This window comes from Armigeres subalbatus, chromosome 3 (genome assembly GCF_024139115.2).
Source record: "Armigeres subalbatus isolate Guangzhou_Male chromosome 3, GZ_Asu_2, whole genome shotgun sequence".
In the NCBI taxonomy this organism is placed as follows: Eukaryota; Metazoa; Arthropoda; class Insecta; order Diptera; family Culicidae; genus Armigeres; species Armigeres subalbatus.
Genome location: NC_085141.1, coordinates 82,917,282 through 82,941,547, shown reverse-complemented (window position 1 = coordinate 82,941,547; position 24,266 = coordinate 82,917,282). Strand labels below are relative to the sequence as shown.

General features: G+C 40.4%; 2 protein-coding genes across 2 annotated transcripts in view; one reads left to right on the top strand and one right to left on the bottom strand.

The window, feature by feature from the left end:
• Positions 1–24,266, bottom strand: part of LOC134226607 (cytosolic carboxypeptidase 6) — a 100,126-nt gene that overhangs the window by 18,864 nt on the left and 56,996 nt on the right. The window contains exon 3 of the mRNA XM_062707483.1: positions 897–962. Within this exon, the coding sequence (XP_062563467.1) occupies positions 897–962 (66 nt within the window). The remainder of the gene's footprint in view (positions 1–896; positions 963–24,266) is intronic.
• Positions 20,121–21,414, top strand: LOC134227853 (ionotropic receptor 75a-like; the record flags this gene model as incomplete). Its single annotated transcript, XM_062709537.1, has 3 exons — positions 20,121–20,717; positions 20,791–20,944; positions 21,009–21,414. Coding segments are annotated over 3 exons (1,122 nt in total), but the record flags the coding sequence as incomplete, so codon positions are not given.

The window sequence follows — 24,266 nt, the reverse complement described above, 5'->3', positions numbered from 1 at the left end:
ATTTAGGTCATTTTAGGCCGGCCCATAAAAAGATGCATTCGGTAAACCTGATCGGCAAAATCTTCTTCTACGTTTTTGCCTATCTCGTATAAAAAGTATACGTAAAGGCTATATATACGCTCCAAACTTTGTATAGAAGGCCCGGAGACCCATAGTGTTATATGTATATCAATCGACTTAGCTCGACGATTTGAGGTGATGTCGGTGTGTGCATGTGTGTGCGCAAAAAGTCTCGCCAACTTTATAGGCACTTGCCCTTAACCGATTTGATCGCATAAGTTGCATTCGACTGGGAATCTTGTCCCATTGTTTCCTATTGAAAATTGGCTAAATCGGCCAAAAACACAAGTCTCGCCCACTTTTTGGACACTTATGCTTAAGCGATTTGCTCGCAGTAAGTTGCATTCGATGATGAATGCTGTATCATTGTTTCCTATTGAAAATTGGCCAAATCGGACAATGAGCTTATGATCAAAATACTACTTTCATAATGTGCGAGAAAGGTGGATTAATCAGAGTTTTTTGCAAGCGTATTAATTTTGGCAATTGGCTTGTATTCGGCTGTCAACTTGGTGGTCTAGCTGCTCTTACACAGTTATTAATTTGAATGCGAACAAATGCATGAATTTGTATACTCTGTGGCAAGAACGATGATATTCTAAGCCCAGAGTAGTTAAACAATTCCAACCCGAAAGATCCCCTTAAATAAACCTCGATTCGATCCCACCTTTGCTCAGGCAAGGTAATGTTCGATCCCACCGCATCTCAGGCATGGTAATGTTGTGCTTTTACGGACTATGTGAATTCATCATTTTTTTTGTTCAGTCTGTACTATTATTAAATTTGGAAAACGATTAACCTGGTGATTTCCTGCTTCCTTAATAACAATTACTTACCCGGGGGTCTAATGATGACGCGGCTGACGTTACCAAGCCCTCCTTCTCCATCGCTGTCCTCACTGTCTGCAACAAAACCGATTAAAAAGCAATCAATTAGATATTTCAGATCTTCTGTCTGATCAAACAATTTTATCGCTGTACAACTTCATATTCTAATCAAACATGGGGTGGAATGATAGGCAAATCATCAAGGGCTTGTTAGTCGTTTATTTTTGTCATTGGATGGGTTACCACTTTCCCATTGATTTCCAAGACTTGATTGTAACTCTACAGATATGTATTTTGACCTTAATAAGTCGAGTCAAGTACAAGACACTGAAGAACGGCTTTACTGTTGAGGTCGATATCTTCTTCTTCTTCTTCTTCTTATTGGCATTACATCCCCACACAGAGTCGCCTCGCAGCTTAGTGTTGATTAAGCACTTCCACAGTTATGACATATGAGGTTTCTAAGCCATGCTACCATTTTTGCATTCGTATATCATGAGGCTGGCACGATGATACTTTTATGCCCAAGGAAGTCGAGACAATTTCCAATCCGAAAATTGCCTAGACCAGCACCGGGAATCGAACCCAGCCACCCTCAGCATGGTTTTGCTTTGTAGCCGCGCATCTTACCGTACGGCTAAGGAGGGCCTCTCGTTGAGGTCGATATACGAATCTGTAAAGTTACAATCAAGTGTTGGAATTAAATGAGATAGCACTAACTCGTTTTATGAAAAGTGACGGGGTAGAAACTACAAGTTCTATGGCAACATATAATAACATTTTTTTTACATCAACATTGCAGAATTAAAATAGGTTCAGGTTCTTATGTTTATGCTTTACATCTGGGTATATAAATAACTTAAGGAATCACTTTATTTGAATATTCGTTGGAATTTAAGAAAACACAACCTTCTTCCGCCCTCTGATACATGCTGGTATGCTTCAGGGGATCACATGCTTCTTTGAACATTTTCTATCCGAATGACCACAACCAATAAATCCAATTTATTCTTTCTGTCCACTGGTGTTGGACCTCAAACGATGCACCGAAAAATTCGATTTTATTCACACTACCTTCGACTAGCGTGTGGTTTACGACCAACCGATACAAATCGCGGTCTGATGGAAAGTAACCACGCGTATGGGCTCTCCTAAGGGTACACTTCCGTCAGTGATGAATCTCTCCGCCAGAAAGCTGTGTGCGGGGGAGGGTACTTAGTTTTTGCTGCACTAGCAGCAGTTGATTAGATGTCGAGGTTTGTGTAACGTAACGTGAATTGAATTGCGGTGGCAGGATCATGTACGTATAGAAGAAAGCGAATGGGAACCGAACTAGGTACGTTCGAGTGCTGGGAAAGGGGACCAAGTGGCTCGAGATTTGAAATGAGTGACTTTAATTCGTATAAATCCGTATAAATAAATCCGCAACTCGGTGAAATCTATTATCTGTACAGCCAGAATAAACTAAATGGTACAGTCAGAATAATGGGTATGGAAATCACATAATCAACAAACGGAAAACCAAATCGACCACGTTTTAATCCACGGTAAATTCTTCTCCGACAAAACGAGCTTCCGCACTTACCGCAGTGCGAATATTGTCCGATCACTACCTTGGTGCAGTATGTCTGCGCTCAAAACACTCGTCGATGTACATCACGCGTCGGAGGCGTTCGTCGTGACTAAACATTGGGCGGCTACAAGACGGTAGACTAGCTCAAGACTACGCGCAGCAACTGGAAGTGGCACTCCCAACGGAAGAGCAGCTAGGCGCAGCGTCTCTTGAAGATGACTGGAGAGATATTCGATCCGCCATTGGAAGCACCGCCACCGCTGCACTACACGGTTAGAAAAAAGTACATAATTTTAGGTACTTTTTTCTCTTGCATCTCCATTTGTTGTCATAAAATGAAGAGCGAAACCACTCAACAAGGGCAATAAAGTGTGGGAACCCAACGTTAAGTAATCTCATGTCTACAAAAGTAAAATTTTCCAAACTTTTGGTTAGTTTCTATTCAAAATTAGGTATATTTCACTTAATATTAAGTAAATTTTACTTAATTTCAAAGAAAAATTACCTAATTATGGGTTCCCTCGCTAAACCCCCGATTTGAGTGAAAAGTACCTAATATTAAGTACTTGCCCAGCTGTTCTCTATCACGTTGCTGCATTGGAACCGGGACAGCATGACACAAGCATTGAGGAAGTCACAATGCCTCCCGACCCAGTCGCGCTTTTTGCTGATATCCATCGTCCCGGTCCTGTGGTCGGTGTGGGCAGAGGTGACTTCCGACATGCGTCCCTAGGCGAGTATATTCAAATTAATGAGCGTTCGATACCTGATAATTACTTGCCTTCCAGCCATAATCAATCAATGCCAGACGAGAGTAAGATATTGTTGTATTATCAAATGCGACTTGTTTTTGGCGGTAACGGAATGAATGCTAACATAGACTGGATTAGACGACAGCATCAACGATCTTCAATTATTTGGAAGAGCATTCAATGTGTATCGATGTGATTGATCCCCCCGCAATAGCAGAAAATCTCGTTTCGGTGGCGTGTTCATTGCTGTTTCTCATCGTTATACCAGCACTCACATCGTAACAGTCAATGGTCGCGGATTGGAACAGGCCTCTGTTTTCCCTGCTTCTCTGCTTCCCTTAAAGGCAGGATTGTGCGTATGTGTGCAGTATATATTCCGCCAGATAGAAGCAAAGATGTTGATACAATCAACAAGCATTTGGCTTCCGTTTAGGAGTTAATTGACATGGGGTCGCCAACTGATACGCTACTTATTTGCGGCGATTACAATTTGACGGAATGGATTACCTCAATCTCGGTCAAGGCAATCTTGTGCGTAGACCTGTGCGCCGAAGTATTTGTGAACGGCGGCGGCGTAAGGCCATTTTTACACCGGCGGCGGCGTCACGCCGTAAGCAATGTTCGGCGGCGGCGGCGGCGGCGTGAATCGGCGTGAAGAATTTTGAGCTGAGAAAAAAAATCACGCAGCAAGGCATTTCATGTTTTCTATGAATTTTAGGGTTTTTTATACAATTGCTAGCCTCAGTCAGACTGATGGGGGAACATCCTTGTATCTCCACAGCAAAAGTTTACACTACATCGTCCACTAGGACATTTCCGCATCACAGCACATGAGTTCATTGGAAAGTATTTCGGATATAAATCCAGAAATTCGTGTGGAAATTTCTCAAGATATTCCTCAGAAAATTCGAGAAAGGACTTATAAGAATTAATTTAAAATTTTCCTAATGAATTCCTTCAGAACTTCCACCAAGAATTACCTTGAAAATTTATTAGGGTATTTCTTCGGAAATTCTTTCCGAAATTTCTTCAAAAGTTCCATCAGGAATTTCCTTCTACTTGAGGGATTTCTTCGGAAATTCCTTTACGGAGTCTTTTGGGAATTTCTTCAGTAATTCATTCGAAACTATTTTTAGGGATTCCTTTGAAAATTCCTTTGAGAATTAGATACCCATGGAAAATCCTTCAAGAAGTTCTATGAGAATACCTACGGACACTGTTTTAGGAATACATTCGAAAATACATTTGGGAGAAATCCTTCGTAAATTTCTAATAGAAAATCTTTCAGCAATTTCTCAAAACATTTCTTCGGAAACTCTAGGAAGATATTTTTGGTATTCTTTCGAAATTTCCCTCTGGAATTCTTCAGGACTTCTTTTCATATTTCTTATAGGAATCCCTTCGGATATTCCTTTACCAACTCTTCCAGAAATTCCTGTAGAACTTCGAAAATTTCCTTTTAATAACTTTAAGCATTATTTCGGGAATCTCTTCAGAATTTCTATTGGGAAATCTTCGGAAATTTTGTTTGTAAATTCCTTCATTTTTTTAAAAACGTTTTTAGGTGTTTTTTTATTTGAAAATAAGTTCAACTCTCAAATACCTTTAGAAATTTCTCCAAATTCGAATTCTTTCCGAATCTATTCCTGCAGTATTTTTGTATGGTTTACTGAAGTAATTTTCTAAAGCCTTCCTGGAATTCCAAAGTTCCAAAAAAATTTCTGAAAATTTTACAAATGCCTTTCCGGAGGGGTTTCTGAGTGGCTTTTCCAAAGAGATTTGAAGAAATTCTCGATTCAATTGTTGAAGGAATAACCGAAAAGAACCGGAAAAGAATTTCGAACAGAATTTTAAAATGAGTTTCTGAAGGAATTCTGAAAGTAATTTACGGAGCAATTTGAAATAGATTTTCCAAACAGCTATTGGAATTTAAATAGAAAGTTTTGACTCTAGAATCAAAACTACATGCCAAGCAAAACTCCCAAAATATCGAGATTGCAGGGCAGGTAGCGACCAATGTCGTTCAAAATAGTGACTTTAGTGACCAATGCTGACGAAAAAAGGGACCAAATAGTGACTTTCAGTTCCAGAAAGAGTGTGCAAATAGTCACTTTCAGTTGAAGTGACAAAAAATTGACTTTTATGTGGCAATGGTACTTATTTAATTATTTCTCATACATAGAATTATTTCGACTCATCAAGTTTATAAGTCTGCGGTCGGAATCTCTGTTGTTATGGAAAATATAGCAACGTTATAAAGAATTTTAGAAACTAACTTTCTTTATAAAACTTGTAAAAATGCATCCCAAAGTATATTCATAAGGGGAACTGTTCCTTTTTCATATTTCACTAAACATATATTCATCTCATCGCGAAACAAACAAAAACAGCACAATATTCATTGTAACTTTTCACAAACGTATGCTCACTGTTTAAAAAATCACAAGTATAAGAAACAAATTGAATTCATTTTTATTGCTTTGTTTTTCTTGGGATGAACATAGGAGCTATGAGATGAAGTCGAGGAGCAGTAAATCTACATTATGAAATCATGAAATTTATGAACATAAATGGACAACTTACTAGTAAGCATAATAATAAAGTGTCCGTGGAAAATTAAGCAATTCCGATAAAATAAAACTACGCGCGCATGTTTCCGTGGAGGAGGCGAATGAACCACGAGTTGCATGAGCTGTTGGGAGAACCATCCATCGTTCACACCGCGAAAATCGTAAATCTACGGTGGGCCGGGCACGTATCCAGAATGTCGGACAGTTCTCCGGTGAAAATGGTTCTCGACAACGATCCGACGGGAACCAGAAGGCGAGGTGCACAGCGGGCAAGATGGATCGATCAGGAGAAGGACTATTTGCGGACCCTCCGCAGACTGCGTGGTTGGCGAAGTGCAGCCATGGACCGAGCTGAATGGAGAAGTCTTTTATGTGCAGCACAGGCCACTCCGGCCTTAGTCTGATAATAAATAAAAGCATGTTTCCTACAAGCTTTTCCAGACTAGTTTTTACGCGGGTTAAATTCCACATAAGTTTACAAAGTTTACGGGAAATACCAATCACCTGCGTAAAAAAACGACTCCTTTGTACGAAACATGTTGGTTAACTGGGTAAACAATTGAGTGGGTGAGAAGCAAAAGGGTGTGACATTTTGGTCAACTTTGAGTTGACTATAGCAAAAAATGCTTTGGTTTTAAAAATTTGCGTCAATATATTGATATACTTTGTACGGTATTTGTAAAAAAAAATAAAAATTCCCAGTATATTAGTTTTTTGTTAAATCTTCATACGATTTGTATGAAAAAATATTGATAAACTTGACAGATTTTGTCACTTAACCCCTTTGAGTTTGACCCTCAATTAAGGGTTTGCCCTCTTATGATTTCAAAAAATATTAAGGAAACTCATGAGCTTCATTACTTCAAGCAAATTCAATTAATCCATGAAAAAAATGGTAATGTTAAAAATCTTTTCAATTATTTATATTTTATCGCTAAAGACTTTCTATTCTTCATGGCCAAACATACTGAAACTAAAATTGTTTATGTTATGCATTGTATCTTGGATGTAGCTACAATTTGAAAAGAAGTTTTAAGAAAGAAAAGAAAAAAAGCAAGCTAGAACCAAACTTTTTTATACATTCCAAAAGCTTTGTACGGCAATCGAAATTATAATCTATTTAACAAAAAAAACAACAATTTTCTCCCCGTCTCATAAAAACTGTAGTATTTGCGTCGAAATTATATTATTTTAGAAATAGTTACAGCACAGATTTTTGCCAGAGATCAAAGAATCATTTCAAAATCTTTTTTTTTTTGTTAATGACATGTCTGAACATGCAGTTTGTTCGGTATGTCATACGGTGTGTGCCAAATTCAAAATCATCAAATTTTTTAAACTTTCACGATTTTTTATATTTGAGTATCCAAAATTTATGCGTTTTCAGTTTCAGATGTATATCATCTGAATATATTTTTAAAAATTCACAAGTATTGATACGTAATCAATAAACCGCCTCAAATCCCATTACATTATCAAACACAGATGCAGATTTTAATATTTCGATTCATTTTATGCTACAAAATTGATATATTTACTTGTTACAAAAAATGGGAGGCATGCATGTTTGCTTAAGGAATGCATTAATGACCTTTCTACCAACCCCTTGCTCACTCTCAGTTTCCTCGAAACACTGGAAAGTATATCTAAAATTGAAAATATTAATCTGAACGTAAACAGTTCAATTGATACGAATTGAAATTTAATAGCTTTTGAAAAAAAACTTATAAAATCAACAAATCTCTGTGCGCATGTGTGTTTGCATCACTTATAGTTTATAAACCATGACATAAAACCCTTTCAATAAATTATTGTCGAAAATCTCATAAGAACACCAAGTTAAACGGTAGGTCAAGTTTCAAAGCGAATATTAAGTCACGAAGAAGTTAATAGCAACTTTCGGACCAAAAGGCACTTAGCGGTCATTTTTTCCGATCGGTCATTCAATTTCCACCATGAGCTCTTCTAATTGGCCAAAATTAAAAATAGCCAAAAGTTTCAAAATAGTTGAAAATAGTGACTTTAGTGATTTGAGCTCGAAAAAAGAGACTTTTTCGTGACTTGCCCAAAAAAGTGGCCAAGTCACTAAAAAGTGACCCGCTACTATGCCTGAGATTGCGGATATTCGAATATTCTCAAGAATTCCTTGGGAACTTACTGCAGGAGCTCCTTTGAAAATTGGAAATTTATTCGGTAAGTCATCAAGAAAATCATTCTAGTATACCTACAAAAATTCCGTCAGGAACTCGATCGGGAATTTCTCCAGGAATTCCTTCAAAAAACCTCCACAAATGAAACCAATTTTTCTGGAGATTCTTAAAAAACTCTCCTACGATTAATTCTGACAATGAGCAATTTTCAAAGGATCTTCCAAAGGAATTATCGACATACTTAAATTTCTTAAAGAATTTCTTTGGACATTCCTCCAAGAATTCCTTCGGAATTTTCTCCAGGGATTCCTTCAGAAAATCTTCCAGACGGAGATAAATTCCGAAATTCCTCAAGACTCTAAGAATTTTCTTCAGGTATTCCTTCAGAACTTCCTCTAGGACTTCCTTTGGGAATTGTTTATCAAAATAAATCGAAACCGTTATTTTTAGAACAATTCTGGCTATTTAAGTACAAGGAGAGTGAAGGAAATGCTCAATTTGGTGGGTCACGTACCCCATCGGGTTCCAGCTTTAGAAGTCAAGTTACCATTATTGCTTTCTGTAGCCAAAAAGATCTTGGATGATCTAACATTTAACACGCCAATGCGGGTAAAAGTGACAGAGATAGAAGCAAACAAATCTGCTAAAGGTATAACAGCTATTTAATTAATGTCTGATAGGTTGCCTTGGATCGACAGATGCAAACGATCTGCATACTGTGATTTTTGTGTTGGCCAATCATCGGCGTGAAATACGAAATTCGGCGGCGTCGAGCCAACCGGCGTATGGCGCGCCGCCGACACCTTGACCGGCGTCGGCGTACGTCAATAAGTGTCGGCGGCGGCGGCGTGGCGCGGCGGCGCACAGGTCTACTTGTGCGTAACTTGCTCGGCCGTACACTGGATTTGTGATTCTGTTCGTACGAGTGCCCTGCTGTTGTAGATTGCTGCACTGCTCCTTTGATTCCACTGGACTCTCAACATCCATCGCTTGAAATTTCAATTCCAGCCGTAACAACTAACAATGATTCGTTACATGTACCGCCGGATGCCTCACTAAATTTCCGTAAAACTGATTTCACGGCGTTGCAAAACTATTTGCTGACTGTTAACTGGACGCAAAGTCTCTCATCGAATAGTGTGGACAAAATGGCAGAGACGTTTTGTGCAGAAATCGTGTCGTGGCTGCACTCTAATGTACCACATAAACGACCTGCAGCGTCACCTGCTTGGAGCACCCGTGAATTAAAGGAACTGAAACGCACACGTAATGCACTGCAACGTAAGCTTCGAAACTTACGTACACCGGAGACAGTACGTTGCTTTCATCGAGCCAGTAATGCATACCGCCATCTGAACGCATCTTTGTACAAATCGCATGTGTTACGAGTTCAGTCAAACTTAAGAAGAAACCCTAAAGGATTTTGGAGTTTTGTAAATTCCAAGAGAAAGTCTGAATCTGTCCCATCAACCGTTTACCTAGATGAAACGGAATCTAGTTCAGCTGCAATGTCCTGTAAGTTGTTCGCCAAGCATTTTTCATCAGTTTTCTCGACCGACGTAGCCTCTGCACAAGAAGCTGAGTTAGCGGCTCTAAACGTTCCGATGAATGCAGTTGACCTCAAAACGTTTACGATAACCCCAGAAATGATTATGGTGGCAGCATCAAAGATAAAGAATTCCTACTCTCCTGGACCGGACGGCATTCCAGCCGTAATATTTCGTCGCTGCATAAGAGCTCTTACACAACCCTTGTGCCACATTTTCAACCGTTCATTCGCCGAAGGAAAAATTCCTTACGTATGGAAACAATCGGTAATGATGCCGGTATACAAAACGGGTGATCGTCGTAACGTGAAGAATTATCGAGGGATAACTAACCTTTCAGCTGTTTCTAAATTATTCGAAATCATAGTGAGTAGTGTGATTCTCGAGGTCACTCTAAATCACATTTCCTTTGACAAGAATGGATTTATGCCCTGTAGATCAGTTTCTACTAACTTGATGGAATTTACATCGACGTGCATAACACAGATCGAGGATAATGCGCAGATCGATGTCGTCTACACGGACCTGAAAGCTGCCTTTGATAAAATTGACCACCGTATACTTCTTCGTAAATTATCTCGACTTGGATTCTCCGTACAACTACTGTCCTGGCTGAATTCGTATCTAACTGGCAGAGCATTGCGTGTGAAAATTGGCTCCTGTTTTTCGACGACTTTTTCTAATACGTCTGGGGTCCCGCAAGGTAGCAATCTCGGTCCTCTCTTGTTCACATTGTTCTTCAACGACGTGACGTTGCTACTGTGAGGTGGTTGTAAGCTAGTATATGCAGACGACTTGAAGCTGTTTTTTATCGTACGTTCAATTGAAGACTGTGAACGCCTCCAAGCGCTGCTCAATGTATTCATCGTGTGGTACAGCAATAACAAGCTGGTTGTTAGTGTCCCTAAATGTGTGGTGATAACGTTCCATCGCATTGCATCACCAATTGTTTTCGACTATTGCATAACGGAGTATCGCTGACCAGGGTACAACAAGTAAAGGACTTAGGTGTTATGCTAGATGCTAAATTTTCGTTCGACGAACATCGCTCGGCTGTTATCTCTAAAGCCACTCGTCAGCTGGGTTTTATCGCCAAGATTGCCAAAGACTTTACAGACCCATATTGCCTGAAATTTCGATTCCCAGTCAACACAAGATCGTATATGATGTCACATAAGATGCTAAGGTGGAGGCCATATAGGTACTTTCCCATACAATATGTACTTATGTCGCCTCCACTTTAGCATCAAATGTTGCATCATATACGATTTTGTGTTGAATGGGTTGTTTGGGCCCCATACCAGGTTTCAAAAAACACTTTTTCAATTTTTTGATGGGCCGCACTCTTATTCGGTTCTATTTGATGCCCTGATGCTCTGGACAAAATTTCAGCCAAATCGGTTAACGTTTGAGTGGTGCTAAACTCGTTGGAAGTTTATAAGGGAAAAAATGTATGCAGAAACATCCAAAAACAGTGATTTGCAGTTGGACGGCACAATTTACGATCAAGAACCATGATACTCATTCAGTTCTTGCAGAATTAAATACAGAATGTTATGCTGAAAACCGCGAGAAGATTAGAGATTATTACGCAAAGATATTAGCATTTTACTGGAGTGTTGTAGGGGTGAATTTATTTCTTTTCAAAGGTAAAAGAAACGAAATTTGCTCAAACCCCACTTCAGAAAAATACTAATAACTTAGCCGGGCAAACTCTAATCTTCTCGCGGTTTTCTGCATAACATTCTGTATTAAATTCTCCAGAATCTGAATGAGCTTCATAGTTCTTCATCGTAAGTTGTGTAGTCCAGCTGAAATTTACTGTTTTTGGATGTTTCTGCATACATTTTTGCATATAAACTTCCAACGAGTTTAGCACCGCCCAAACGTTGACCGATTTGGCTGAAATTTTGTCCAGAGCATCAGGGCATCAAATAGAACCGAATAAGCGGGCGGCCCATCAAAAAAATTGAAAAAAGTGTTTTCCATACTAATTTGAGCCACCCTACTGGACACGTTACAATGACGAAGGAAGATCCAGCAAGCGTTGTTTATTGGGAAGCTTCTAACTGGAGAAACTGACTCACCGCATCTACTGTCACTTTTGGATTTCCGTACACCTCCAAGGCTGTCGCGTACCACGAATCTGCTACAACCTAGATTCCACAGAACGTCATTTGGATATCACGAGCCGATTACAGCGTGCCTCCGAATGTTTACGCAGGTGGAGAACTTGTTTGAGTTTGAGTAATTGTAATTTAATATTATATCATTCATTAAGACTTTGGGTCAGATGAAAAAATTTCAACAAATAAACAAATAAACAAATAACCGTGTAAGTACGGTGCGCCGGATCAAAGAAACGACTCGTATGATGGCGAAAATGAGCAGGTAGTGGAGAAAGATTGCTGCAAAACCGCACAAGGGCGCACGAGACATGATATAAACGGGCGCGGAACAGACAAATCTCGATTTTCGGAGGAAAAAGCGCCACCAGGAAGATCGATACCGTGAAGAGACAGAGCAACTGTACCGCGCTAATGAGTAGTTAAACCTTTCACGTAAGGGCCACGTGCCACAGCCCGATATGGGTAAGGACAAAAACGGGAGCCTTCTTACGAACGAGCCTGAGGTGATCCAAAGGTGGCGGCAGCACCACGAAGAGCACCTGAAAGGCGATGTGGCAGACAACAGTGGCGGTATGGTAATGTACCTGGTAGAAAGCGCGCAGGACATATGACTTTCGGCTCCGAATCTCCAGGAAATCCAGGAGGAGATCGGCCGACTGAAAAACAGCAAAGCCCCTGGAGTTGACCAACTACCAGGAGAGCTGTTTAAATACGGTGGTGAGGCACTGGCTAGAGCGCTACACTGGGTAACTGTCAAGGTTTGGGAGGATTAGGTTCTGCTGCAAGAGTGGATGGAAGGTGTCGTGTCTCCCATCTACAAAAAAGGGCGATAAGCTGAAATGTAGCAACTACCAACCAGTCACATTGCTGAACATCGCCTACGAGTTACTACGACTAACACCAATCGCAAGACCGTTCGTGGGGCAGTACTAGGCAGGGTTTATGGGTGAACGCTATACCATAGACCAGGTGTTCCCCGTGCGTCAGATATTGCAGAAAAGCCGGGAATACAACGTGCCCACATATCATCTTTTTATCGACTTCAAAGCCGCATATAATACAATCGATCGGGACCAGCTATGGCATCTAATGCACGAAAACGGATTTCCGGATAAAATAAAATTGTTGATTAAGGCGATGGATCGGGTGATGTACGTAGTTTGAGTTTCAGGGGCATTCTCGAGTCTCTTCGAAACGCACAGAGGGTTACGGCTAGGTGATGGTCTTTCGTGTCTGCTATTCAACATCGCTTTGGACTGAGGGACTAATACGAGAGGCAGAGATTGACACGAGTGGTATAATTTTCACGAAGTCCGTCCAGTTATTTGGTTTCGCCGACGACATTGATACATATTATGGAACGTAGCTTTGAGAAGATGGAGGAAACCTACATCAGACTGAAAAGTGAAGCTAAACGGATCGGAGTATTCATCAACACGTCGAAGACAAAGTATATGATAGGAAGAGGCTCAAGAGAGGACAACGTCAGCCACCCACAACGAGTTTGTATTGGTGGGCGTACTTTGGACTTCGCAAAACGGACCGTGAAAATGATTCTCGACAATGATCCCACGGGAACAAGAAAACAAGGTGTCAAGGTGAATCGATCAAGTGATGGATAATTTTCGGACCCTCCGCCCAAGCAACCAAAAGTTCAGATTTTACTTAAATTTGTTCCTAACCGAACCAATTGCTTTACTTTTGCTTTACATTCAGATCCAAGCACCTTAACGGAACTTAAAAATTCACTTTTGCGCTCTCACCATACAAAAAAAACTTAAAATGCGAGCTGATTGAACTTTTGGTTGCTTGGGCGCAGACTGCGTGGTCGACAACGCCATGGACTGAGCTGAATGGAGAAAACTTTTATGCACTTGCACAACTCCGGCCTTAGTCTGATAATAAAATAAAAAACGGTTTCTTTTCGATACCTGAATTCAATATCCCTTCCAATCTGTAGTTTCCAAATCTCTCCACATCGACTCGGATCTCCGTAATCTCATGATGAACCACCTAAATCACGTAGGCTGCCAAAAAAGGGCAATATCATTCAATTTGATCAATTTTACGCTTCATTAAAGGGAGTTGTGCAAAAAACGCTTTTTTACGCTAAAATCAATAAAAAAATTACCCGACGTTTTGCACAAACCTAGCTGTAAAAATTCCAATTAAGCACAAAATTTGTCGAAAATCTTTCAACTATCTAATTTAGGATATATTCTATGAAACATTCAAAGATATAAATAAGTTGCTCTATTCATCTACTAACAAAATATCACAAGGCAGTAAAGACGCGCGTTTGGTACTGTTAGCAAAACTCTATCCAGTTCGACTGTTGAATGTTCCATACACGTGTAAAACCATCAATTTTGTTACGGGTAGCATGATATAGCATGAACCTTTGAAAACTGAAGAGTTGAAAGGCCCACTACAATATTGGCAAAGTAAATTCAATGAAAAAAACATATTTTGTAAAAAAAAAGTATCTTTGAAATACTTACAGCCGAAAATTCTTATTTTTTCCATATCACAGGTGAACGCCATTGTTCAGTCAGAAGAAATTGCAGACATTTTTACTCCAGTAAAGTAAGACCACTGTGTAGCGGCAGGATACAGGTGAAATTGAAAAGGCAGGTACTTAGACCTCGTGGAAACTGTCTTTCTTCTAACTGGGCCAGTAGTTTCCAACACTTCAAGTATTGTGTCAGTATATCAATCAAATGTTAGACTGAGTATAGTATAGACTAGACTAACAAAATTCAGATGAAAATAAAGAAGGATAATAAAATTTCCTTTATAGATAAGCTGATAAAATATCAGTGTTTTCATTTGAAAAAAAAAAATAAATAAAAATAAAACAAATATAAATAAAAGACTCTCAAGAAAGATTTATGGTCCGTAAATCACCAGGTGGGAATGGTCGTCAAGCAGTCCAATCCAATGGCAGGTGTACCACTATATGCTGCCAATCAGATGGGAACACCAAGTTGGGCCTGTTTGGCGGGATCATCATGGTAAGCATGTGGCTTGCGTTTAGAAGAGTGCGATTTTATTACACGGCAACGGCGCGCGATGGCGTGGCGCTAATTTATTTGTCTGAAGGTAATCCCAAAACATATGTGGTGGCGAGGTAGGTAAAGTTCAATAGTTCAACGATAAACGTGGAGATAGAGTTTGTATATAACCAGCGCGATCGGCGAACCAGCCGGTTCGGTGATGTATGTCGTATAGGGAAAGTTATGTGCTGCCTAGAAAGAAAGTAATCCTTGATAGGGTGGGTGTTTATCAGACATTGAATTGATTTCGTTGGATGTCTTATCCAAAAGCCTTAGTGATTTTTATGATTGGGTAATTTGTGAACTAATGCTTTTAATTTGAGTTTACTGTTTATATATAAATAATTTCTAGAACAATAGAATTAATTCAAAATTGAATATGCCAGACGGTAGTAGAATCTGCACCCTAGCGAAATGCCTTATTTCTGTGGGCGGGAATCCACCGAACCGTGAATGGGCCAGTAAAACTAGGGCCAGTAAGGCATAAACACTATCGTGTACTAAAGAATGGGGTAACATGAATGGAAACTAGAAATAGAGAAAAGTGCGATCCCAGCTTCAGTTAAGTTTGTTTCAGTATGAGTTTGTGTAATTGTATTATCATTCGAAATAGCAGTTGAAAATTATTGTTTTGAATGGTTCTATATCACACTTTTAACATGAAATTGATAGCGTTACCCTATTTGTATTTATTCCGTGTCGTGCTTAAAATCACGTGCATGGCAGGTTAATGATGAGACTCGGGCTCTTAACGATGGTTTTAATGGAAAGTTGATTTGGTTTGTTTTCACCTGAGGAAAAAATCAAGACGAGACAGTTTGTGTGGTAATTATCTCCGAATAAATGTAGTCATGGTAGTGATTGATTGGATTTTTCGTTGCTTTATCGCAAATTCTAGCGAAAATTACGGGTATGATAGGTTTTGTTGTATTATTGTCAGAAAGGGGATCTCTTGCACTTGATTTTTAATAGGATTGTCGAGAAAGTAGAATAAATTAATGTAGCTAGTGATGATTCATTTATCGATATGTGCTTACATGCGGTTTTGCATGAAAAGCTAAAGCGCGATACATTCCGACAGAACCGCAAGTGGACGTTATTGTGCAGCGTCAGAACTTCGCAATTGAGATTTAAGTATAATTATATAAACACTGCCTATCAATTTCCACTTCAACTCAAAGCAGTAATCGGCATAACGCCACATATGCTAACGAAGTGCTAGTTTCTGACGGTTTCACATTCTAATAAATAGTATGACTACAATGTTGCGCAAATATAGATTCTTCTTTTTTATTCGTATTACTGGCATTATTGACGTCTAAAACTGGGACGTTGCCATCTCGCAGCTCTATTCATAAAACATTTCCACAGGTATTTCTATTCGCAGCATCTAGGGTAAATCACTACTTGGGCCTATGGACCCGGTTCTCGGCTCACTGCACAGAAAACTAATGTTTTATACTGTTTGAAAGCCGTAGGTTCATGATTGATAATTTTTAAAAAGTGTTCCATTTATTTTTCACAATACTCAATATTTTTCAACCACTTGTTTGACTCCTAACTGATCCAATTGTAGAAAATAAAAATGTAGATTTCAAAATTTCGCTCACCGATGCCACACCACTGAGCCGGAGTGATTCTTTCCACTTTTACAAAACGGTATCATCAAATAAACACCTACCTGAAAATCGTCACAGTGCTCGATACAACAATTGCTTGAACCTGTTAATCACCACACCATAATTCTAAACACACGCGCTTCAATTCTTCCTAATTTTTCGTTTCACTAGAACTTATTTAAACACATGAGAATACATTTTAAAATGTATTCTCAAACCGAACAAAAAATCACCTCGGCCCAAGAACTTCTTGCCGCACCGTGCTGCCAAAATGCCAGGAGTATGAAAATGATCCTTCATTACATTCAAAGTTAATTGCCTATATGCCGGGTATTAAGCCACCCGGAGTGGAAATTAATTACTATGTCTGAAACTTGATTATGCATATGTACAACATGTGATAGATTTAGTTCGGAAAAGGTATTGGAGGGTAACCGCCCCTTCGGTGGGGTTTGATCCCACGACCCCAGTTCGCATGACAGGTGCTTTCCCTACTAAGCTACGAAGGACCTCCGTCGTCCACCGCAGCTTAGCGGGTACTGATGAAACCAAATTCCCAGCACCAGGTACCAGCCGATCTCTCGCAATACATTTTCAGAACTAACTCTCTCAAATGTATTTTTGTACGCAATGTCAACCAAGTAGGATGAGTATTTAGTATTGTCCGGCTCCTACACACTTGCTTCATCAGCAACGGCGCTCAATGAAGTAGGGTTGTGTGAGGTTGTGCCAGTTTGGTCGTCAGATCCCAACACGACCACACAAGCGAAAAGAGATCGCCACTCGAGATCAGTACATTCAAAGTTAATTGCCTATATGCCGGGTATTAAGCCACCCGGAGTGGAAAATAATTACTATGTCTGAAACTTGATTATGCATATGTACAACATGTGATAGATTTAGTTCGGAAAAGGTATTGGAGGGTAACCGCCCCTTCGGTGGGGTTTGATCCCACGACCCCAGTTCGCATGACAGGTGCTTTCCCTACTAAGCTACGAAGGACCTCCGTCGTCCACCGCAGCTTAGCGGGTACTGATGAAACCAAATTCCCAGCACCAGGTACCAGCCGATCTCTCGCAATACATTTTCAGAACTAACTCTCTCAAATGTATTTTTGTACACAATGTCAACCAAGTAGGATGAGTATTTAGTATTGTCCGGCTCCTACACACTTGCTTCATCAGCAACGGCGCTCAATGAAGTAGGGTTGTGTGAGGTTGTGCCAGTTTGGTCGTCAGATCCCAACACGACCACACAAGCGAAGAGAGATCGCCACTCGAGTTCAGCACTGTCATGCGAACTGGGGTCGTGGGATCAAACCCCACCGAAGGGGCGGTTACCCTCCAATACCTTTTCCGAACTAAATCTATCACATGTTGTACATATGCATAATCAAGTTTCAGACATAGTAATTAATTTCCACTCCGGGTGGCTTAATACCCGGCATATAGGCAATTAACTTTGAATGTACTGATCTCGAGTGGCGATCTCTCTTCGCTTGTGTGGTCGTGTTGGGATCTGACGACCAAACTGGCACAACCTCACACAACCCTACTTCATTGAGCGCCGTTGCTGATGAAGCAAGTGTGTAGGAGCCGGACAATACTAAATACTCATCCTACTTGGTTGACATTGCGTACAAAAATACATTTGAGAGAGTTAGTTCTGAAAATGTATTGCGAGAGATCGGCTGGTACCTGGTGCTGGGAATTTGGTTTCATCAGTACCCGCTAAGCTGCGGTGGACGACGGAGGTCCTTCGTAGCTTAGTAGGGAAAGCACCTGTCATGCGAACTGGGGTCGTGGGATCAAACCCCACCGAAGGGGCGGTTACCCTCCAATACCTTTTCCGAACTAAATCTATCACATGTTGTACATATGCATAATCAAGTTTCAGACAACGATCCTTCATTGTTAATAGAAAAACTGTCTAATACGTTGACGCTATCATGTTATTTATAATACTCTCGATTTCAAAAGGTGAAAAAAATATTGTTTTTAAGTATTTTGAAGAAATTTGGATGAGTAAATATATCTTTTCAACCAAATAAAAATGATTATGAATAATACCATCTGGCATCTTGTTGTCGTGGAACGTGCATATTTTTGTTTACGTCGAATTTTCTACTGTCCCGAGAGAGAAAGAGAGTAATGAGTTGAGATATTGAGCGAAATTTTGCTTAGTCCGGGAACCGGTTTGGAAGTGGGCCGGAAAATAAATCGCTATGACTGGAATGAGTGCTGCACCTCGTTAATTAAAATCGAATAAAAGCTTTTTTGAACGATATTTAGCACGGATAGCCATTTTTAATTAGAAGTGAACCTCAATGCAGTATTATACAGCCCACGAAATTCAGGAAAAGTTGCTTCCTGTCATTAATATCAATTAAATAATGCGGTCGTATGCAAGTTAGGCCGGGAATGGGATAAGAAACCCTAATACGCGTTCAACAATATCGTTTTGTCTAAACTTCACGGTAAGGCACAAATAAAAGAATGAATTAAACGATATTACAGCCGTTTAAAAGCAAACAGTTGTCGGTTCCCTACCCAACCACCACCGGCTCCAAGATTTTCCTATAGGATCCCGTTCAAAACCGGCTATTTTGTTTTAAATCTGTATAACAATTTGACAATTTGGTAGGTACATACATGCCAGTATTTTATTCAAGTTTTGCAAGGTTCTTGAACAACATTGTAATGCAACCGCTGCTGGATGGGCGTATTCTAAGCGAAAATTTCCCACCGTAGGTATGTCGCGCTGGGTTTCGAACCCAACTACTAACAGTCTAATAGTCTTGCATTGTAGCTGCACGCGTCTTACACCGACTTACGAAGCTCCTGCATTGACAGAATAATTAGCTTTGCATATTTCAAGAATGTCTATCACAAGCTCTGTATGCACTTCTATTTATTTACAAACGGCGATCGGCGTTTCAAACGTTATGAAGCTTTCAACAGTGTGGATCGTGCTAGTTTTTCCGGGAATCGCTGCCATTGGTCATGTCCGGAATAATTTAATACTTGATTTTGTCCATCGAGAGCATATTAATGCCTTGCTTCTGTTCCAATGTGATTCATCGAGAAGTTTTTCGTGGATTAATAATTTTCGAGCATATTTTCAAATCATTGACATTGCTTCTGGCAAATTCTATTCCGACCATCATCGTCTGATGACGACTGGCCATTACCGTTTTGGACTGATAATGGATTTAGGGTGTCCAAAGGCTACAGTGGTCTTAGAATTTTGTTCAGAGCATTCATATTTCAATGCATCGTACCGTTGGCTACTTATGGATAATAATGGGGGTGTGAATTCATCGAAGTTTTTGGAAAGTCTCAATTTCAACATTGATACGCATGTAATATTGATACTCCCGAGCAACGACACTGGAACAAATTTAGAGATACATGAGGTCTTCGGCACCATTCGAAGGCGAGGTGGAAGAAACCGTGTTATCAAAGTTGGCGACGTTGATTCGATAAGAGGAATTCGATGGACTCATGCAATTTTCTCTTATAAAACGCGAAAATGTTTGAATGGATTGAGCCTCCGAACAACAGTTTCAGTGGGTATCTGCAAATCGTATTAGGTAAACGAATTATATGTTTATTCATCTTTCGTTTGCGAAACAGATGCTAGGACAGAACAAATACAAAACAAGAGTTCCCATCGATGAATACTTACAAAATATGGATTCGCCAAGAAGTTACGCTTTCGACAGGATTGGTTATCAAATAAGCATGATGCTGAGCCAGGTGTTGGACTTTAGGAAAGTACATTCAGCGAGCTTGATAATGAACTATATAACCCTAACATATCTAATTATTCAACAGGTTACAATACGTAATCGTGGACGAATTGCACTTTGATCTTGTGGGAAAAAACTCTTCTAAGGGAGTCATTGGACAAGTCCAAAAGAATTTGGTGGATTTTTCAGCGTCTCCTTTGGGTCTACCCAACATAGAGCGATTAGCTGCTTATGATGTAACTGTTCCTTTTGTAACGTTAAAGGTTTTAACTATTTTTCGACATCCAAAAAATACCCACACTAGAAACATTTTCTTACTACCGTTTCGTAGTACCGTTTGGAAAGCATTGCTGATAATTTTGATATTAACATCTTTGATTTTTCTGGCTTCACATCATGCTGGACCTCAAATCTTGTTATTATTCAATGAGCAGTGCGTACTACCAGTTGTAGGATTTTTGAGTCAACAAACTTATCTGAGCAAAACGTCCAATCCATCGTTTAGAATTGCAATGTTTGCAGTTATTCTATTCAGTTTCTTTATCTATCAGTTCTATTCGTCATTTATCATCGGGTATTTATTAGTTTTGCCACCCAAAAACCTTCGCTCTATCGAGCATTTGCTAGCCAGTAGTCTTGAATACTCCATCGAAGACCAATCGTACAATCGTGACTTTTTCAACGTACGTATCTGAACCGTATAACTAATAATTAATAAGTCAACCATTGGAGACTAAAAAAATTAAATGTTTTTAGCGAACCAGAAATCCTACTGCATTAGAGCTGTTCAAACGCAAGGTACTTCCTAACAAGTATGGATTTACAAACATCACATATGGATTGTCTTTGGTCAAACGTGGAAGCCATGCGTTTCACTGCGATACTTCCTATGCATACACTTTGATACTAGGTTTCGTCCCTGTAATCGTACATTAATATACCGGTTTTCAAACTTGTTTTTTTTTATTTTCAAGAATCTTTCAACGACCATCAAATTTGTGAACTTCAGGAGATTGTACTGTATCCATTTCGAGCGATTTACATACCGGTACCGAAAGGAAGTCCGCTAAAAGAGATCTTCAGAGTTACCCTAAGACGAATCATGGAAACTGGTCTGGGGCAGCGCTTGAAGAAGACGTTCGCTCCCGGGAAACCTCAGTGTATCAGGAAAAGTTTTTCCTTCGTGCAAGTGGAGCTCTCAAATGTTCTTGGTTTGTACGTATTTTTGGGAGCGGCCGCTGGCATAGCAATGACTGTTTTAATAGCGGAGAACATTTTGTTCAGCATCACGAGGTACATGGAAATGCGAAAATTTCGACGACTGTACCCTGTGTGGTTGGATTAACAATAGCAGCGCATATAAAAACAAGATAAGTTTCCCTTCACATAATATTGAATGAAATAGTTCTAACTCGTCTTATGGCAAGTAAAGAATTCCACTAAACAAGCTCTAAAGAAGTTTTCTACATAACAAGTTTATATATAATGAATCTTAAACAACAACTCAAAGGACAATAGCAAGAATAGCTCAGTAATCCGAATGTCATTGCCCTGAAGGAATCGCTGAAACCAGTTATTAGTCTTGTCTAATTAACAGTTTGAAGTAGCTCACAGTAATTCCCATCTCGCTCGGTTCTTTTTCCGGAAAACGAACAGTATGGATAATGTCTGTGTCATAACCGCCTTCAAAGATGCATAATGTGTCCAAATCTCTCACATTATCTAATTTGGATAAAAATTTGAATAAAATTATTATTACAACTTTCGTGATCAATTTAGAAAAAAAAATCTGAAACCGAGAAATTATCAATCGGTTTTTTATCCAGTGTTGTTTTTTTTTTATTTTTCATCATAATTCTTTGATTTGTAGAGACGAAACCATCATCACTACTACCGCTGGATGTTGATTCCCTGCCGACCGGTCAGGATAAAAGTCAAGTAGGAACTAAACTCGCGCGAGCCATGATTTTGTCACTATATCAGAACAACTCTAACTGAAGCGCCGCCCCTTTGATGAATTATTACCCGCTTGTTGGCTCCACCTTCACCTTAACCGATTAAGCAAAAATAGTTTGTTATGCATAACCAATATTTTGAATTCCAAACTCTGCCTTTTTGGTATATGTCAGTGGTATACAACCCACTTTTGCGAAGCTCCACAAGATGAAGGAAAAAGAGCTAAAAGCAGTGCTCGAAAGTTGCGAACTGAAGCCAGTGGCCGTAAACAAGATCGCTCATCACGACAAGGCGAGGTGACATCGCGACCAGCTTTACCTGGTTCATCTGGAGCACGGCTCCACCATCTGGAAGGACATGAAGCTGGTCGGCGTTATAAATTACACCGTCGTTGATTGAGAGCGATATCGGCACGTGCATCACGACGTCACGCAGTGCACCAATCACCAAATGCTTCAACTCGTGCCCGAAGTTGCCCGAAGCACCAGGAACTGCCGCATGAAGTAGCACTGCAACAAGTGTTGCGAACCCCATCCGACTGACGAGTGCGACAAGATGGAGGTGACCGATCCCAAGTGCGCCAACTGTAGCGACAAACAACGGGCCACCCAAGGCGGGCTGCCCAAAGCGAGAGGTTCTTGGTAAACCGGAAGAAGGCTTCCACCAGGACCCTGCCGAAGTAGAACAGTGTTCCTGCGCTCAACGAGGTGAACTAGCCGGCCGTAGTGGCTCCCCGACGAGCGATTCAAATCCTTCCACCATTACAACCGCACAAGCATCTAGCAGCAGCAGCTGCGTCGGTTCAAGCTTTAGCACCGCCGGCTCCATCCTCCAGCGATTGGCCCCCGCTCCCTCTTCCTGGATTCTGTCGGCAGACGGAGAAAGAAAATATCCCACCGGAAGAATCTGCTCCGCTCTACACCCCGGAGCACCTGATGCCAATATTCGCAAAGCTCACCTCTCGGCTACGCGGATGTAAACCCCGTTTTGACCAGGTTTTCATTCATGGCATGTTCATCATTGAAAATGGCTGCTAGGGTGGGTCTGGTCAACTTGAACCCTTGCCTTGAGCGAGCAAGAGTTCAAGTTGACCAAAGCCATGGTCAGACCAGGCAAAACCATCGAGGTGAAAGATTTCCTTGAGGAGAAGGAAATAGACGTGGCGTTCATCACCGAAATTCACCTGAAACCAGAGGTGAGCATCAACATCCAGGAATTTCGCATCGGGAGACTCGCCAGTTTAGTGTCATTTAGACTATCGCTGTCGAAGTTACCACTTCTGTAGAAATCTACGAGCAGCTCCACGCCATCCAAGCGGCACTTTCGTTGACTCGTGAACATAAGTCAAGACCGCTCGGCAAGCAACACCCTAACCATTAATACACTCACCAAAGATTTGATCCGTTTACGAAATGTCACTCTAACGCAGTACCAGCGTACTGGGCAGCCTACTCTTAAGAATCGCAAACGCTTGAATAAAATAACCAAAATTCTGAAATCCAAGCCTAGGCCCATTATACCTTTGATCCCATTAGACAACAAGGCTCTAAAGCTTGATAACTTCTGCAGAGAAGGTCATCAAAATAGGTCGTCACTTCGTCAGCTCGCACAATCTTGGACAGAACATCGTCAGTCCACATAGAAGCAGCCGTCAACGAGCATCAAACACCAAACCACTTTTCGGAGGAGTTGGAGATCTCAGTTGGCGAATTGATGGTATATATCAAATCATCGAAAAACATGAAGGCTCCAGGTTTCGACAACATCCTGAATTTCAAACTCAAACACATGAGTGTTATATTTTTCTGAAATGGGTCAGCTGCAGTAGAGCTAGCACTTTCTAACTTTCGGATTAAATCTGACTGTAAAACTATTTAAAACAGACTGCTTTCTTCCATAACATCACTGCCAACCAGTGGGGGTTAGTTTGTAACATGCACAGCACACGCACACGTACCTTTCGCTGCTCTTTAATCAGTGTCTCCGGCTTAGCTTCTTCCCATCGTTCTGGAAGTCAGCGAAAATCACCCCCATCAGGAAGCCGGGGAAGGATCCCTCCTCTCCAAAAACTCTAAGGTGCAGCCTCATCGGGTTCTACACAAAGGTGACGAAGGACTCCGTAGTTATACGAAATTGATGGTATTTGTCATCATAGTTTGTGTCTCTTTATAAACATTGAGCAAACTACTCGCAAGTGAACCGAATCAAGAAGCTAAATAGTAGCTCCAAGTTGGATGAACTTTGAGTCTCCAATCGTGGAAAAGGGATTAATACGA